Source organism: Chrysochloris asiatica, unplaced genomic scaffold (genome assembly GCF_000296735.1).
Source record: "Chrysochloris asiatica unplaced genomic scaffold, ChrAsi1.0 scaffold00136, whole genome shotgun sequence".
Taxonomy (NCBI): domain Eukaryota; kingdom Metazoa; phylum Chordata; class Mammalia; order Afrosoricida; family Chrysochloridae; genus Chrysochloris; species Chrysochloris asiatica.
The window spans coordinates 2,815,687-2,835,156 of record NW_006408654.1 but is presented as its reverse complement, the minus strand read 5'-3'; the positions used below and the strand labels follow the sequence as shown (position 1 = coordinate 2,835,156).

At 35.1% G+C, this 19,470-nt stretch overlaps 1 protein-coding gene across 1 annotated transcript in view; it reads left to right on the top strand.

Annotated features, from left to right (window-relative positions):
• ATR (ataxia telangiectasia and Rad3 related) overlaps positions 1-19,470 on the top strand; it is a 164,001-nt gene that overhangs the window by 13,899 nt on the left and 130,632 nt on the right. Inside the window, exons 4-16 of the mRNA XM_006869870.1 lie at positions 2,326-3,203; positions 4,142-4,320; positions 4,773-4,964; positions 6,815-7,002; positions 7,457-7,609; positions 9,559-9,751; positions 10,272-10,534; positions 11,606-11,796; positions 11,881-11,981; positions 12,174-12,345; positions 13,318-13,488; positions 16,141-16,335; positions 18,461-18,646. Coding sequence (XP_006869932.1) covers positions 2,326-3,203; positions 4,142-4,320; positions 4,773-4,964; positions 6,815-7,002; positions 7,457-7,609; positions 9,559-9,751; positions 10,272-10,534; positions 11,606-11,796; positions 11,881-11,981; positions 12,174-12,345; positions 13,318-13,488; positions 16,141-16,335; positions 18,461-18,646 — 3,062 coding nt within the window. The remainder of the gene's footprint in view (positions 1-2,325; positions 3,204-4,141; positions 4,321-4,772; positions 4,965-6,814; positions 7,003-7,456; positions 7,610-9,558; positions 9,752-10,271; positions 10,535-11,605; positions 11,797-11,880; positions 11,982-12,173; positions 12,346-13,317; positions 13,489-16,140; positions 16,336-18,460; positions 18,647-19,470) is intronic.

The following is a 19,470-nucleotide window of genomic DNA, read 5'->3' as shown; positions in this document are numbered from 1 at the left end:
TTTTTTTTTTTTTAACTTTTTGTGAATTGAATGAAGGTTTATAGACAAGATCATCAGTTTTACATTCAGCAAGTCATACACTTTGTTTGATCTCAGTGATTACAATCCCCTTCATGTAGCCATGATTGTCCTACTTCCTGCGATTCCTATTTCCATTCCATCCACCTTATCACCTCTTCTCAACTTTGTCCTTAAGGTAAATTTTGCCCTTTTGGTCATGTATGATTGACCTTTCTATGGTGAACTACCTTACTAGTGTTGTTGTCCCTTCATGTACCTACTGCTTGACTGAAAATTCTGCCACGAGGGTGAGTTCATTTCCAGACATGAAAGGTGGTTGAAGGCCATAGTCTTGTGATCCTCCAGTCTCTTGCTGACCTTAAGTAAGCCTGTCTTTTTTTTTTTTTTTTAATATAATTTTGAGTTTTGTTCCATGTTTTCTTCCATCCTATCTGGGATCTTCTAATGTGATGCTTTCAGAGCAGGTGGTAGTGGTAGGTAGGCACCATTTAGTTCTGGTCTCAGAGTCATGGTGACTGATGTTTCCATGCTCAGTTGGTCCATTGGAGTAGTTGATTCCAAGCATCTTCAATTTTTTTATCACTTATTTTTCTTCTGCACATGGCGATACCAATAGTGTACCTTTTTTAGTGTTCAGAAACAAAGATATTTGTTGCTTTGAGAACTAAGGTATATCTGATCGAAGCCATGGAATTTCAGTTGCCTTATATGCCTGCGGGAGCTGGACAATGAATAAGAAATGTACTGAATAATTGATACTTTTGAATTATGGTGTTAGTTAAGAGCATTGAATTTACCATGAACTGCCTGCCAGAAGAATGAATAAATCTGTCTTGGAAGAAGTTCAACTAAACTGTGTCATAGAAGCGAGGATGGTTAGACTTGTCTCACATACTTTGGAGAAGGACTGTAAAGTAGAGGGTCAGTGGATAAAAGGAAGACTCTCAACAAGATGGGTTGATTCAGTGAAAACAACAATGGGCTCAAAATTAGAAACTGTGAGAATGGCACAGGACTGGACAGTTTTTCTTTCTGTTGTACTTATTATTTCTATGAGTCAGTACGGACTTGATGGCACCTAATAACAAGAAGGGGCTCTGGTTGCATAGTGGTTAGGAGTTGAGCTGCTAATCTCACAGTCAGCAGCTCGAAACTACCAGCTGTTCTTCAGGAGACAGATGAGGGTTTCTGCTCCTGTGAAGATTTACAGCCTCGGAAACACTATGCAGGGTCGATGTGAGTTGGAACTGACTTGACGGCACTTAACAACGGTTGATCGTGATGTAAAATATATCTCTTACATCTAATACTAAAGTTTAAGAAACTGCTGTAAGATTCTTGAGGCTAGGACTGTGACTGATTTATTCTTGCTACCTAGAGCCCTGGTGTGGCACTATAGGATCAGCATTGGACTGTGAACGACATGGTCAGCAGTTCAAACCCACCAGCTGCTCTTCGGAAACCCTAAACAGGGTCACGATGAGTTGGAATCAACTTGATTGACACTTAAAAACAACCACCTGGAGTCCTGATGTAGTGCTGTAGGATAAGTACTGGACTGCTAACCAAAAGATTGGTGGTTCAAACCCACCAGCCGCTCCTTGGAAACCCTTTACGAGGTCACTGTGAGTCGGAACTGACTCACCGACACTTAGCAACAACAACAACCTGGACAGAGTTACCACTCAATATTTGTTGAATGAGTGATATAGTAAATACTATTTATTCAGCATTTTTACACTCTGGCTCTGTGCTGGGTATTTCATATACATTATCCTGTTTTGATACACCCAGTAGCCCATAAAGGTAGGTATCATGGTTCCCTTTTCAGAGATGACGCTACAGAAGTAATGAGTCACCTGCCTAAGTTTACACAAGTGGTAAATTGAAATCTAGGACTTCATCTGTCTGACTCCAAAGTTGATACTCTAAAATACTATCATAAATTTCCATGTGTAGAGTCTGTTTTAAACTATTTTGTTAGAAAATCTTATACTTGAAAAAGGAACCCTGGCAGTGCAAATGAATAAGCACTTGGCTGCTAACCAAAAGGTTGGAGGTTTGATTCTACTTAGTGCCTCTGATGGAGAAAGACCTGGTGATTTGCTTCTGAAAAGATGACAGCCAAGAAAACCGTATGAGGCAGTTCTCTGTCTCACATGGGTTCGTTATGAGTTGAAAATGACTCCACAGCACCTAACGCTAATACTTTAAAAATCAAAACTCAATAATTTAATTAAGTATTAAGTGTTAATTAGTACTTTTTGTATACTTATTTAACATTTTTGTGTGTTTATTTCAAAGAATTCAGTAATTGGATTATAACAAGACTTCTGAGGATTGCAGCAACTCCATCCTGTCAACAGTTACACAATAAAGTCTGTGAAGTCATCTGTTCACTGTTATTTCTTTTTAAAAGCAAGAGTCCTGCTATTTTTGGAGTACTGACAAAGGAATTATTATATCTTTTTGAAGACTTGATTTACCTTCACAGAAGAAATGCAATGGGACACTTGGTGGAATGGCCAATAGTAGTTAGTCGGTTTTTAAGTCAAGTAGATGACCACATGGGATATTTACAAAAAGCTCCTTTGCAGTTTGTGAGTTGGCAAAATTTAGAATTTATTGAAGCCACTTTACTAACGGTTCTTATTCGTATTATTGCAATTGTGTTTTTTAGAAGGCAAGAACTCTTTCTTTGGCAGATAGGTTGTGCTCTACTGGAGTATGGTAGTCCAAAAATTAAATCCTTAGCAATTAGCCTTCTAACTGAACTCTTTGAACTTGGGGGACTACCAGAACAACCAGCCAGCACTTTTTTCAACTTGTTTTTAGAATTATTAAAGCACCTTGTAAAAATGGATGCTGACCAACTGAAACTTTATGAAGAACCATTATCAAAGTTGGTGAAGACTTTTTTCCCTTTTGAAGCAGAAACTTATAGAAATATTGAGCCTGTCTATTTAAATATGCTGTTGGAAAAACTCAGTGTCATGTTTGAAGATGGTGTGCTTTTGCGGCTTCAGTCTGATTTGCTAAAAGCAGCTATATGCCATTTACTGCAGTATTTTCTTAAATTTGTGCCAACTGGATATGAATCTGCTTTACAAGTCAGGAAAGTCTATATGAGAAATATTTGTAGTGCTCTTGTGAATGTGCTTGGAGTTCAGGTAGATGCAGAGGTGAGTCCTTTTTAAGGTTATTTATTAAAATAGTATTTTGTTCATCATTTAAGTGTATGCATATGTACAAGATGTAATAATGAGAAAATAGGATATCTTTAATGTGTACCTGGTGCAAATGATTTTCATAAGATAGTCTGGCTCCTTATGGATTTTCTTCAGAAGGATTTGAAATGAACTGTTAATGGAGTTGTTGTTGTTGCTAAGTGCCATTGAACTGGGATCTGACTGATAGCGACCCTGTACAGGGTTTCCAAGGAGCAGCTGGTGAGTTGGAACTGCCTGCCTTAACAGCCCAAACTGACGTTGCAGTTTACCGCATTAACCGGCAGTGCCACCCCAGAAGTTAATGGAGTAGTCTTTTAAAGTAGAAGGTAAAGTATGTTTGCTACAGTATTAATTATTTATTAGAAGGAGCCGGCTGTTTATTGCAGAAACTTTTTATTTCAGAGTAGTCACAGATCTTATTCTCAACTGATTATAATCAATCACTTTTAGAAAACTATGGGTAAATAATATTAGTCATGCAAATTATGCTTTTTCCTATTTAGACTATGGGCAGCAGTACAAGTGTTACAATAAAGTAGATTTATAGTAATTTGATTAAGCATCTTATTTTAATCTATAAATCTTGCCATATTTCTATTTCATATATTATAAATTAGTATTTCCCTTATAGAATTTTTATTTGTGGGAGAGTAGGAAAATAAATACAGTAAAATGGATTTGTCTTAAGCCTGTTAAGATTATAGCATCACAATTGATGTATAGACTAAGACAATATAGATTAACTTGGGTCTTTGTTTTGCTTTTTGAGACTCTGAGAAATTGTTTGCTTCACCAGAAAAGCATACAACTAATACTTACTACATTCTTGCTGCTGATGTACAAGAGAATCATGCTTCTGAGAGATCATTTTTGGGATTTTGTTTTCTCAGTACCTGTTGGGTCCACTTTATGAAGCCTTAAAAATGGAAAGTATGGAAATCATTGAGAAGGCTCAATGCCAAACTCACCAAGAAAAAGTCAACAGTACTATTGATGGGATTACACCAAAAAGACAGCAACTCAGCTTATCTTTAAATGCTTCCAAAAGAGCACCAAAACAGACTGAGGGGTATGGTCATCATTCAGTTTGTATTTAATTGTTTGATAAAACTTTGTTCAGTTTTAAAATGTACCTATAGTGAAGTGCTTTGACTTAAATACACAAAAAACATTTCTTCTTGCTAAAAAATATTTTCATGGCTTTTCTAGTCTATTCTGGTATGAAACACATATAGTTAAATATGGTCATTTTGCATGTCCTTACATGCCCATCTAGTTTAACTTTTTAATGTATGAAATATCTGAGACTGTGCATGTGTATTAGCAATTTTTAAAATATTAACAAGTTTTTTTTATAATGTAGTCAGAGAATTGCCATATTTCATGCAGCCCTGAAATTGTCATTTAAAATTTATCTAGGCATAAATGTTAGTAGTTGACATTATGTGGTTTCTGTCATGTAAAATATTTTTTTTTACATTTGAAAAAAATATATGTTGAATATGAATATTTTCATTATAGAACTAAATGTGTGGATATGAGCCAAGAGAGTATATTATGGGGTGCACTTAAACATAAAGCTGAATCCCTTCAGAGTATTCTTGAGCACAGTAGTCTGAAGAGTCCTGTTTTTGAGACTTTAGAAGGAATCTCTGTTGTCCTGCAGCTCACTGCTCTGTGTACTGTTCACTGTTCTCATCAAAATATGGACGGGTAAGACACCCCTTGTATTTTCTGGTGGATTTCCTATAGTGAACAAAAATTTGCTGAGTTAGAAGAACTGGTTATTCACTTGATTCATGAAGAACTGGTTATTCACTTGACTTCTGTGATCTTAGGACTTAAATAAACTTTTCCATGAAGTAGATAAGAAACTCATTTTTTTTTTTAATACACCAAGCAGTGTATGTGTCTCATGTACTCTTTATCGCAATCTATTTAAATGTTGTACTGCTCAGTTTAAAAAATTGAGGCCTAGAAAAATTGAGGCTCTTTTTTGTCTGAATCCTTAATGAACTTTTCCTCAAGACACATGATCTAGTTGCACTTAACGGAGCAGAATATATTTCTATGTAACTCAAAGGCCAATGTTCTTTTCACTGTACTCTATTTCTCTTGTAAGTAATAAAAGTAGGAATTTAGAACTCATTGGAGGCAGATTTTTGTTTCATTATTCTTAATATAGATTTATTATTCTATTAGAAGAGACAAGTGAAGTGTGATGTCTCTGAAGATTTAGTATTATTTCTACTATGGTATTGTAGAACAGTAATCCTTGTGAACTTTTATGATTATTTATATTTCTTGTCTCACTCTTTCAACTACTCAGTACAGTTATGACATTAATTCAGATTTCCATTAATTTTGGAATTTAAAATAATTTAGATGAATGGCAAATTAAGCAAAAGTTAATAATTATGTAATTATTATTGTAGGCATATTGTGTAATATGTGTGTGTGCAGGGGGTGCCATTTGAATGAAAGGGTTAAAGCAGTTTGAAAATACCTATTTGTATAAATAATTGTTATGTTCATTTAAAATTATTTAAGTATGTTTGTTGTAAGAACTTGCTAGCTGACATTTTGTTAGTGGAATCAAATTGAATTTTTAATACTGTACTTTAAATGTTCATAATATTCAGTATTTTCATTAGTATACATACAAGATAGCTTTCTCCAGCTAGTCCAAATTAGTTTCAGTGTGATGTGTTAATGTATTAATTATACTTTCTCATATGGTGGTGTTGTGGTGGTGTACCATGGAGTCGGTTCTGACTCATAGCGACCCTGAATAGGGTTTCTGAGGATGCAAAACTTTATGGAGCAGAAAACCTCACCTTTCTCCCACAGAACAGCTGGTAGTTTCGAACTGTTGACCTTGAGTTTAGCAGCCCAACTCATAACCATTACCAGAGCTCCTTACTTTCTCATATGTTGTAGTTGTTAAGTGCCGTTGAGTCGGTTCTGACCCATAATGACCCTAAATAGGGTTTCCAAGGAGTAGCTGGTGAGCTTGAACTGCCGACCTTGCCGTTCTGATGCATTAACCCACAGCTCCACACCAGTGCTCCCACTTTCTCAAATAGTTCATGCTTAAACAATTTTTGTTGTTGTTATTAGGTGCCGTCAAGCCAGTACCTAATCAAAGCAACCCTATGCACAACAGAACAAAACACAAAGCGCTAAAATACAAAGGCTAAAACTTCAATTGTGAAATATAACTGAGTGTGAGACTTTCTATTTTCAAGAATGAGCCTGCTTACTTTTTTTTTTTTTAATGTTTTATTGTGAATTATGTGATAGTTTACATGGGAGGAGAACATTTTATACCACCTTTAGTATCCTAAGTTAATTTTAGTTCCTAAATCTAAGAGTGCTATAGATTGACATAAAGAGATTGAACTTAATAATGACTTCTTTATTGATTTTTATATTAACTTTGAAGTCAGTGAAGGTTATAGTTAGTTTTGTACTAATGACTTCTGACTTTACTACAGTATTAGAGCTTGTAATAAAATTTGTTTTAACTGTAATATCCATTTTTTCAAAAATATTTACTGCAGCCATAATTTCAAGGATACTCGACACAAATGTAAGAAGCCTCCTGTAGTGATAACTTGGATGTCTTTGGATTTTTATACAAAAGTCCTTAAGGGTTGTAAGAATTTGTTAGAATCTGTTCAAAAACCTGACCTGGAAACAATCATTAATAAAGTGGTGAAAATATATGATGCTTTGATATACATGCAGGGTAAGTACAAGTAAGCAGTAAATCCAAATAACCTTAAAAGACAGTCCATATAGAAAAAGATTTTCTTTTTGCCTGAAGCCTTAAATACATAAGTGGTAAAGATAAGATAGCCAACGTTTTTTCTTAATTTCAGTTTTATTAAGTTTGAGTAATTTCTGAGTTCCAAATTTATTTGTGTGGTGTTTTGATTTGTTATTATTCAGTAAGTATGAATGATTTGTAACTTTTTAGTTTTCTTATTAGAAAATAGATTTTCCTGGAAACTATACATGCTTATATTTAGAAGGTCACATTTAATGTCTTTGGATTCACAGATCTCAAAATATCATCTATGGGGCTCTTTGTTAAGAACCCTTGTTTATTGAATGTTCATGTATAGTTGTAGTTGATATTTAAAACATCTGTATTTTTATTTCCAAAAAAGATACAATTAATCACATTGTGTTTTCTGTAGTAAAAAGGTCATTTGAAGATGAAATCCTGAAAGATTTATGTGGAATGCTATCACTTCCATGGATTCATTCCCATTCTGAAGATGACTCTTTAAAGTTGACGACATTTGCCACTAACCTTCTAACATTAAGCCAGAGGATTTCAGATAGCTATTGTAAGTGGTCACAAAATTGTGTTTATAGGTGCATTTTATTTTGTTTTAACTCTTGTATGTAAGAAGTTTCTAAAACTTACCATTTATATCTTTTCAATAATTAGGAAAGAGGTCTATTTTAAACAATTCAGCAAGGCATTGTTGTTGTTGTTAAGTACTGTGGAGTCGGTTCCGACTCTTAGTGACCCTGCACAGGGTTTCTGAGGCTATAAATCTTTATGGGAGCAGAATGCCTCATCTTTCTCCCACAGAACCGCTGGTAGTTTCGAATTGCTGACCTTGAGGTTAGTAGCCAGATTTGTAACCACTACGTTACAGGTGTGTAAAAAGTATCAAGTGAAAATCTACCCCATATATCCTAGTCCCTTTCTTTCTGTAAAATATTTGAATTGTATTCTTAACTATTTTTATCCTTATTTAATAAAATTGTAAAATATTTGAGACATACAGAAAAAGAATGGAGAATAATACACCAAACAAAATCAAACTGACTACTCAGTTTAAGAAATAAATATGTTGCAGATAATATAATAGAAACCCTTTGGATTTTTTTTCCCTTCTCCAATTGCATTCCCTTCATTCTTTCTGAAGAGGCAATCACTGCTGTGAATTTAATATTCTGGTGAATGTTACCATACTTTTACTATATATGTATTCATCCCTAAAGAAGATATCGAATTGCCTTGATTTTTGCAATTTAAATTTTTTGGGGTCAGCATCATGTTTTTGAGACTCATCCATGGTGATACATGTAATTCTAGTTTGAAACTTCCCAATAGTAGCCATTGAATGAATGTTGTTGTAGTTAAGTGCCGTTGAATCAGTTTTGACTCATAGCGACACTGTATAGGGTTTCTGAGGAGTGACTGGTGCGTTTGAACTGCCAACCTTGTGGTTCAAACCAACCTTGCAGTCCAGTGCATTATCCTGTAGCACTACATGAGAACTTCAGAATTGGATGAATGAACGTTATAGTTAAGTGCCGTAAAGTTGGTTCCAACCCATAGCGACCCAGTATAGGATTTTGAAGGAGAGGCTGGTAAGCTTGTACCTCTGACTTTGTGGTTCAAAACAACTTTGCAGTCCAGTGCATTAATCCACAGTGCCACACCAGGACTCATATTAGTCCTTTTATTGATGGACAATCCAGTTAACGATTTTTCCCATCTATAAATAAAATTTCAATGAATATTTTTATAAATGGTTCTTTGGGCACTTTCAAAGCCTTGCTGTTTGAAAAGGGAGGTTCGGCGACTAGTAGCATCATTACCACTTGGGAGCTTGGTACAAATGGAGAATCTTATGCTTCATACTGAATCAGAATCAACATTTTTCTGAATCAGAATCGGAATTTTTTTCAGGAGCTCCAGATGATTTATATGCATATTAAAGGCTGAGAAACCCTATATTAAGTATTTATCAGGTAATATTTTGTTCTATTGTGCATAAGGTCACTATGCGTCAGAACTGACTTGGTGGCAGCTAACAACAACTTAGGAGTGGAATTCTTGGATTTTAGGTTTGTCATATTCTCAACTGTATGAGTATTTGTCATATTGTTTTTCAGATATGTACTAGTTTACATAATTTACAAGCCTGTTAGCAGAATATGTGAGTTCCCACTGCTCTGCATGTTCACTGAAATTTGTCATTGTCAGACTTTAAAACTTCTGCTATCTAAAATAGAACAAAAAATTTCAGGAAGGTAATACCTAAAAAACGTTTTTTTTTGTTATCTAAGGGATATAATTTTCAATTTACTTTTCTCTGATATTTAGTAAGGCTGCACAGATCTTTTTTAGTGCACATAAAAATGGTATGCTTTACTTCCTAAAAAGGAGTTTAACTCATTGTATACATTTTAACTGTTACTTTATAACGAATACATGCATGTATTTCTATAACTAATACTCTTAGGAATATTATTTAATAGACTTCATTTGTTTCAGCGCCACAAGCACAGTCACGGTGTGTGTTTCTTCTAACTTTGTTTCCAAGAAGAATATTCCCTGAATGGAGAACAGCTGTGTATAACTGGGCACTACAGAGCTCCCATGAAGTCATCCGGGCTAGTTGTGTTAATGGATTTTTTATCTTCTTGCAGCAGCAGAATTCTTATAACAGAATTCCCAAGATTCTTGTGTATGTATCAATTTGAATATATTTTTCATTGGAAAGATCATAGTTTGGGGGCTATATATGCAAATTTTGGGATATTTATGTATATGTAGAGTAAATGCTACTGTTTAGTTTTAGAATTAAAATTTTTCTTTCTAGTTTGGAAACATGGGGTCCTAGCATGGTGCTGTAGGATAAGCACTGGACTGCTAACCACAGGGTTGGCAGTTTAAACCTACTATCCGCTCCTTAGAAACCCTACACAGGGTCACTGTGAGTTAGAACTAATTCAACAACACTTAACAACAATAAATATAGTTTGGAAACATAATGGTTATGGTTGCACAATATGGTGAATGTAATTAATACCATTGAATTGGGCATATAAGAAATATTGAAATGACAAATGCTTTTGTGTATGTGTGTGTATGTATTTAACACAAATATTTTTTGCTTCCTTCTAGGCTTTGTACATAAGGGAAACTTTTTAGGCCACAAAATTAAGCAAGAAGTTTTATTACCTTTTTTTTTTTTTTTCGTTTAGCGATAAAGTCAAAGATGATTCTGACATTGTCAAGAAAGAATTTGCCTCCATACTTGGCCAACTTGTCTGTACTCTTCATGGCAAGTTCTGTTTGAGAAGTTCTTTAACAGAAACTTTCTATGAACGTGCTCATGTTGATCTCTTCTGTAAGGACCTGAAAGTCACTTCTCAAAATCAATGTTCATCTTTTCGGCTGAAAGCTTCTGTTTGCAAGCCATTCCTTTTCCTACTGAAAAAAAAAACATCTAGTCCAGTAAAACTTGGTGAGTAATTTTTTTATGCTTTATGTAGTATTTAAAAAAATCTATTTAAACTCTGTTTTTCAGATAAGTGATAGCATTAGTCTGATGATTCACATGCCTGATGGATTCAGTGCTCATATGATTATTTATAAATGGAATGCCTGGTGTTAGACTGCATCACAGAACTAACAAGGGCAATGAGTTTTGGATTTTTAAAAGACTGATTTGATGACCCATTGTGGTATGCCTGATGTTGGTTCAGTATTGTGAGGTTCACTTTTCTGTATCGTCTTTCATGGTACCAGGGATCTTCATCCTCTGCCACTAATTTGGGCCCTCCAGAACTTCAGATAGTTAGAGTACCTTGCCCATTTGAGGACTATAAATTGTATCTTCTTGGTCACTTTTCAGTGGTATTGAAATATGCATTTGTTGGGAGCATGAAGTTCCAAGGTTAGTAAGTTTAGGTAGGTTAGGTAGTAAATTGCAACTTGTCAAGTTTTCAAAGTAATAGATGGTGGGTGGTTACTTCTTGTTGTTATGTGCTGTGGCGTCGGTTCCGACTCTTAGTGACCCTGTACAGGGTTTCTGAGGCTATAAATCTTTATGGGAGCAGAAAGTGTCATCTTTCTCCCACGGAACAGCTGGTAGTTTCGAACTGCTGACCGTGAGATTAGCAGCCTGATTCGTAACCATTATGTTACCAGAGTTCCTTAGGTGGTTGCTAGGACTTCCTAAATCTTGTCATCTAGGGTTAACAATAACACTATGATTGCCCATTGTTCAAATTTCTTTGAATTTGTGAAATGTGCTTTTCAAATCTATCTTAGTAACATGATTTCCAAAATATAAAAGTGACTATTTACTTTATAACTTAGAATATTCTAGAACTTACTTTAGATTTAAATCATTTATAATTTTTGCTAACTAGTAAGTTAGTTTAAGTTTATAAGTATTCACTTTAATCTTTAAAGTACTAAATATTGGCATTTAAGAGTACTTAAGTTTTGTAGTATATTATTTGTCATTAATATTTTTACAATAAAATTTTGATATTGTGTGAATTAGGTGTTATATGCTTTTGCTTTTTAGCTTTCATAGATAATCTACATCATCTTTGCAAGCATCTTGATTTTAGGGAAGACGAAACAGATGTAAAAGCAGTTCTTGGAACTTTGTTAAATTTAATGGAAGATCCAGACAAGGATGTTAGGGTGGCTTTTAGTGGAAATATCAAGCATATATTGGAATCCTTGGACTCTGAAGATGGATTTATAAAAGAGGTTGATAATTTTTCATTTTCAAGATTTGTGTTTTCATAACATTCATTAAAAAATTTCTTTAACCAATTTATTTTATTGTTGTAGCTTTTTGTCTTAAGAATGAAAGAAGCGTATACACATGCCCAAATAACAAGAAATAATGAGTTGAAGGATACATTGATCCTTACAACAGGGGATATTGGAAGGTATGTTTGGTAGCATTTGTGTATTGCCTGATTCATTTTGACCATTTTGTTTTTATTTTTATTTGCCTGATGTTAAAAATGCTGATATGAGTGATGAAGTATTATAAAAAGAAATAATATATACCATATGCACACGCTTATTTATAGATTTGTATTTGTTTCATTGGTAATAATTTTTACAATTTTTCTTAGGGCAGCAAAAGGAGATTTGGTGCCTTTTGCACTCTTGCACTTATTGCACTGTCTGTTATCCAAGTCAGCTTCTGTCTCTGGAGCAGCATACACAGAAATTAGAGCTCTGGTTGCAGCTAAAAGTGTTAAACTGCAAAACTTTTTCAGCCAATATAAGAAACCCATCTGTCAGGTGAGAGTCAGCATTATATTATCCCTGTCTATGGTGGTGGTGGTGGTTAGTGCCATGGAGTCAGTTCTGACTTATAGCGACCCAGTACAGGGTTTCCGAGGCTGTAAATCTTTATGGGAGCAGAAAGCCTCATCTTTCTCCTGTGGAACAGCTGGTAGTTTCGAACTGCTAACCTTGTGGTTCGCAGCCCGATTTGAAACCACTACGCTACCAGAGGAAGTAGTAGTAGTTTCCAAGCTTTGAAAAAAAGGTTATTTTCTTTTTCTTTCCTTAAAAGCTGTTTTCTATTTGACTTTTTCAATCTACTCAGTTTATTTGAGGTAGCTTAAATCTTGCCAGTTTAATATTCAGTATGTTGGTCTAAAAATCTGGTTATAAATGGGAGAGGGGAAAAATAGTGATGTATTGAATTATTATTTTTTTGATATGAATGTTTAGGGAGATGCTGCTGTTTTATACTTTAAGCCTTGATATTATGGATTTAACACCTTATTTTAAAACAAGGTAGAGTCAATTCATAGCTGAAAAGCTGTTGTTGTTGTTGAGTGCCATCGAGTCGATTCCAACCCATAGTGACTCTGTAGAGGGTTTCCAAGGAGCAGCTGGTGAGCTTGAACCACTAACCTTGCAGTTCAAATGGCTTTGTAGTCTGACACATTAGCCCACAGCACTACACGAGGACTCAAGCTGAAAAGTTAGGCTGTGTTAAAATCCCAACTATAGTCTTTATTGTTGGATGATATATTGATTGTTTCACAAGATATTCAAATTTCTTAACCAAAGCATGTTACTTATCTGTAAAAGGAAAATTATTGAATCATCTGTCTCTTTAAGATTATTTTAAAAATTAGATGAATTAATTTAGGAAATGTGTTTAGAGCTGTATTTGTTATTGTCCTATATGTTAATTTAAGAAAGTATTAAGTTTTCTTCCTTGTGTTAAAACTGACAATAACATTGTTTTTGCTGTAGTTTTTGGTTGAATCTCTTCACTCTAGTCAGATGACAGCTCTTCCTAGTACTCCATGCCAGAATGCTGAGATGAGAAAGCAAGATGTGGTAAACCAGAGAGAAATGGCTCTAAACACTTTATCTGAAATTGCCAATGTTTTTGACTTTCCTGATCTCAACCGTTTCCTTACTGTAAGTTGCAATACATTGTTCGTTATTGAGTTTTTTAATTCAATATTTTGTTTATTCTATTTTAGATTTAATTTTTAATATCTGACAGATATGTTGAGAAACATGTAGCATCTAATTTTCAAATTTACATACATATGTAAATTTACATACATATATGGAGTTCTGATGTGGTGTTAGGATATGCACTGGACCACAAGGTCAGTTTGAACTGCAAGATGGGTGGTTCGAATTTACCAGCCACAGCTCAGAAACCCTATACAGTGTTGCTATGAGTCAGAACCAACTCGATGACACATAATAACATCACATATTACTTTGATTTGAGACTTGAATTCATATTTATATGAGTCATTGTTCTGTATGTTAGCTATCCTGAAGAGTTAATAAAAATTAATTAATGCTAATTAATTCCATTAACTATATTTCAGTCTTTATGTCTTTAGTGTTGTCATGGGCTCCGTTGGTGATTCAAAGTCTAATGTGATAATTTCTACTCATAAGGAATTACAATAATTGATTACAAAACTAGTGGTATAGATGTTCTACCATTGTGTATAGATGATCGAGTTTGTAGTGTGATGTGTGCTTTGGGAACTTCTGATAAGTTAGTTGGGACTGAGTTTTGAAGATACTGTTGTTAAGTGATGTCGAGTCTCTTCCGACTCATAGCGGCTGTAGTATAGGGTTCCTGAGGAGCAGTTGGTGGGTTTGAACTCCTGAACTTGTGATTTGAAATCCAGTGCTGATCATACAGGGCCACACAAGGCAGATTATCTTTGTTCTTAACTTTTCTCCAAAGCGAAGTTTATCATTACGCTTAATTAATGAATTATAATAGTAATTCACTTCAAATTTTTTATTATAATACTACTGATTTTTAAGAACTTAAATTGCACTGTTATTGACTTGTAAATTGGTCAGATCCTACCAGAAGGAAATATGTGTTAAGAACCACAAAAAATTTCCTCAGATCTTTTCATTCAGCAATTTCACTCTGGGAACCAAAGAGCACAGATGTTTATTGTAAAGTTATTCAAACAGTAAAACAAAACAAAAACTAGAAAAACCCAGAGAAGGAATCTAAATGTCTAATATTTAGTTTATGTAATGTTATATAATCATAACATGATAGTTATGAAGACTTTGTAGAAACTACCTTATAACATTGTAAGTCCTATAACATTAATAATAACTTGAAAGTCAAATAAGGTGTATGCATCTTTGAGGGAAGGACCTATATCTTGTGCAATGTCATATTTCTGGTGATTAGGATAGTGCCTGCCGTGAGGTATTTATTAGATATATGCTGAATGAGTAAATGAAAGGCCAGTTGTTTCATGTTTGAAATTTTGTATATATTCTATTAACAAATCTTGAAGAATATAGGCCAAAATGAAAATAGATTTATTGCAGTATTGGGGTAGTGAGTGTATTAAAAAGATTTTCTTTAATATTGTTTCTTTAACATTTTAATTTTTAAAACTTATTGACGATGTTGTGTGTATGACTACCCTTGCTTGTTTACTAAACATAGCTAGCTCATTTAATTAGTCAGGTTTGGAATGTCTACCTTAGAATATGAATATATCTTAACAGATAGGTAAGTAGGTGAAGTTATTGTTAAATGCCATCGAGTCCATACCAACTCATAGCGACCCAGTATAGGGTTTCTGAGGAGCAGCTGGTGAGTTTGAATTGCCAACCTTGTGGTTTAAACAGACCTTGCAGTCTAGTGCATTATCCTATAGCTCCACACCAGGACTCCAAGTAGGTGAATAGATAGGTTGTTGTTGTTGTTCTGTGCCGTGGAGTTGGTTCTGACTCATAGAGACCTTGTACAGGGTTTCTGAGCCTGTAAATCTTTATGGGAGCAGAGTCTCATCTTTTTCCCGTGAAACAGCTGGTAGTTTCAAACTGCCGACCTTGGGGTTAGCAGCCTAATTTCATAACCACTACGTTACCAGAGCTCCTTGACTGTAATTCATTGGAGACCTTATGCACAACAGAATAAAATATTGCCCAGTTCTATTTCATCCTTGTTATCGCTAGCATGTTCTAGTCAATTGTTACAGCTATTTTGCCATTCCATTTCATCAAGGGTCTCCTTTGCCCTCACTGGCCCTCTACTTCACCAAACACGATGTCCTTCTTCACCAGTTAATTTCTCCTGATAAAGTGTCCAAAGTAGGCAAGTAGATCAGTCTTCTACTGTGATCCATAAGGTTTTCATTGGCTAATTTTCAGAAGTATATAGCCAGATCTTTCTTCTTACTCTTAGTCTAGAAGCTCCCCTGAAACCTGTCCATTATGGTCGGCCCTGTTGGTATTTTGCATAGCATCCACCATCATAGCCACATGCAAGCCCCTATAGTATGACAGCGTGACAGGTTTTAACACTTACCAGTGAGAAATTATTCTTGTGCTAGCATGGACCTTGCCTCTTTTGTTCTCTGCATATTGCAATGCGTGAATCATAATAGATGTTTAGTAAAATCTGCTGAATGAATAAATTGTAAATCTGAATTCAAATATAAATTATCCATGGACTCCAAATTGATGTGACATTTGAAAATATTTTCATCCCAAACTAATGTGAATATTTTGTCACGAGGAAAAATGTATGTTTTGGTAATTATTGTGTTTCTGTTTCAGAGGACTTTACAAGTTCTGCTACCTGACCTTGCTGCCAAAGCAAGTCCTGCAGCCTCTGCTCTCATTCGAACGATAGGAAAACAACTAAATGTCAACCGTAGAGAGATTTTAATAAACAACTTCAAATATATTTTTTCTCATTTGGTCTGTTCCTGTTCCAAGGATGAATTAGAACGTGCCCTTCATTATCTGAAGGTATTATTTGAAATTTGTAAATATTTTACTCTTTTGTTTAAATCGGCATCATAGGAAAGTTACTGTAACATTCTTGTAGGAGAGAGGGTAGATAATTTACAGCCAGCCCTAGAAAAATATAAGTTCAAATATTTTGCTAAGAAAGTCTTATCCTGACTTTAGAGTTTAGAGTAGCATATTAGATAGAATTATTCTTTTGTTTTCTTTGATCATTTCACTATAATGGATGATAGTCATCTTTTCAATGATCAGGTTCTTAGCTAATTTCATTTTAGTATTTTTTAGTTGATTTGACTGATAAGTTGATAAATGACAAATAGTTAACTGTAGACATAAATGTTTCTTCACAAATTGAAGGTTTGTGGCAACCCTGTGTCCAGTACATCTATTGGCACCTACCGTTTTTCCAGCAGTGTGCTCATTTCTTGTGTCTGTGTCACATTTTGGTAGTTCCTATAATATTTCAAACTTTTTTGTAGTGCTGTTTTGCACTTAATAGACTGCAGTACAATGTGCACATAACTATTCAGTGGGAAACCAAAAAATTTGTGACTCACTTTGTTGCAGTGGTCTGAAGTAGAACCCGTAATATCTCTGAGGTATGCCTGTATATCTATAGGAAGGAGCCCTGGTGGTGCAGTGTTTAAGCACTTGGCGGCTAACCAAAGTGTCAGTGGTTCAAACTCACCAGCCACTGTGATGAAGAAAGATGTGACAGTCTACCCTTGTAAAGATTATGGCCTGGAAAGCTGTGGGGGCAGTTCTGTTTCTAATAGGGTCACTGTGAGTCAGAATTGACTCAACATCAACAGGACATGGACTTTGGTGGGTCAGTGGTAGAATTCTCACTTTCCATGTGGGAAAGCTGGGTTTGATTCCTGGCCAGAGTACCTCACGTGTAATCACTACTTATCTCTCATTGAAAGCTTGGACATTAATGCTGAATTGGTTTCAGTGGAGCTTCTAGACTGAGGGAGACTAGGAAGAAAGGCCTAGTGAACTACTTCTGAAAATCAGCCAGTGAAAACCTGTGGATTACAGAGGTCTGATCAACTAATTGAGGGGGATGGCACAGAACCAGTGTGTTTCATTGTGTTGTGCATGGGATTACCATGAGTTGGATGGCAGCTAACAATTGTTTATAGGAAGAGGCAATCTCCTTCAGCTATAATGTAATGCTAGTGTTCAGTTACTTAGTGTTCTGATTGCAGTTTGACCTATATAAAAAAAACAAATCTAGCTTGTACCTCTTCCCTGGTATCATTAATAATAATATCTTTAAGGAATATGATACTACATGGGAATAGGAGAATTTATCAGAAATGCATGTGACTGCTGTTTACTCTGATGTTACTTCATTTCAGTTTTATGATATGTCAGCAACTTTTCTCTTCCTGTGAGAGTTGCTGAATATGGTTTTTGTCATCTTGAGAAAGAAAATCTGTATATTGTAGAGGTGAAATAATATTTATAGAATGTATACTACATGCCACAAATTGCTAGGCAATTTATATGGATCATTGCACTTAATTCTCACAGTTACCAAATGAGACCTAGGGGCTACTATTTTTCCATTGTAGAGATAGGGAAACTAATCAGAGAGAAGTAACTTGCCCAAGTTATAGCTCAACTATTAGTGACAGCTGAGCCTTAAACCCCAGCGGTCTGACTGGAAAGCCTGTGCCCAATCCGCTGTGCTGTATTTCTACCTCAGTGGTACATGTCTATAGATGTGGAGTTGGGGATATTATAAGACCTTAGAGAAAATGAGAACTTCTCTTTTTAAATTTTATTTCAAAATGAAGTTTGATCACTTCTCTCCATTACAGATCATGGGAAACCTATCAGCAGAGAACAAGATAATTCTTTTCCAGTGTATTTTCTTAATACCATTAGTAAATTCTGTCACCTGGTCTCGAGGTGGTGGTGGTGTGTGCTGAATGAGTTGGTTCTGAGAGTGGAACTGTCCCATAGGGCTTCCTAGGCAGACACTGCAATGGGACAAGATCAGCAGGTCTTTTTACCTGTGCAACCTCTGTTGGGTTTAACAAATATATTCTTTTCCAGAATGTTAATATGAAGAAGAAAAATCTTTCTTTTTTTTTTTACTGTGTGTTTGGTTTAGAATGAAACAGAAATTGAATTGGGAAGCCTGTTGAGACAGGATTTCCAAGGATTGCATAATGAATTATTGCTACGTATTGGAGAACACTATCAACAGGTTTTCAATGGTTTGTCAATACTTGCCTCATTTGCTTCAAGTGATGATCCATATCAGGGTCCAAGAGATATCACATCCCCTGAACTAATGGTAAGGAATATGCTGTATGTTTGTAGCTCCTTCCCTCTCCCACTGTCCTTTCCTTGGCACAGTGAATTCAACTTGTCAGTTCCAACTGTGTGTAAATTTATTGTTGATGTTAAAAGATACAGTATTCCTTCTTATTCCTCCCTGTTTTTGTTGTTAAGTGCTGTTGAGTTGGTTCTGACTCATAGTGACCCAATATAGGGTTTCCAAGGAGCAGCTGGTGAATTTGGACTTTGCAATGCAAACCAACTTTGCAGGCCAGTCAGTGCATTATCCCACAGTGACATACTAGGATTCCTTCCTAGCTTGACTTTTTATCTGAAATCACTTTACTATTTTATTTATTAATCTGAAGAAACAAAAATCCTCAGATTTGCTATTTTTTCTTTTCAATTGCTCTTGGTCCTTTAAGAGACTAAATGGATGTATCTTGAAAGAGGTTTCTATCTCTATTCCCTCATTTTCCTTTAGTTCTTTGGCTGATTCTAATTTGGCTTGTCTTCTCACTGTGCTACTAAAATTCTTCTTGTTTGACAGTCTTCCTATTGTCAAATCCAATGTTCACTTCTCTTTCTCTATTTTATTCATCTTTCAATAGCATTCAACACAATTGACCATCCCTTTCTATGTGTCATCTATGATACTACATTGTCTTGATTTTTTTTTTCCCCTTTGTTGGGCATTCATTCATTCTGAATTGTAGGACACTTGACTACTTCCCAGTGGATGTTAGTATACAATCCTCTACTTATCTCCTCCCCTCATCAGTGTACATATTAGAGATACTTAACATCAAATGTCTCAGTATCAAATATTGCAACTTTCTC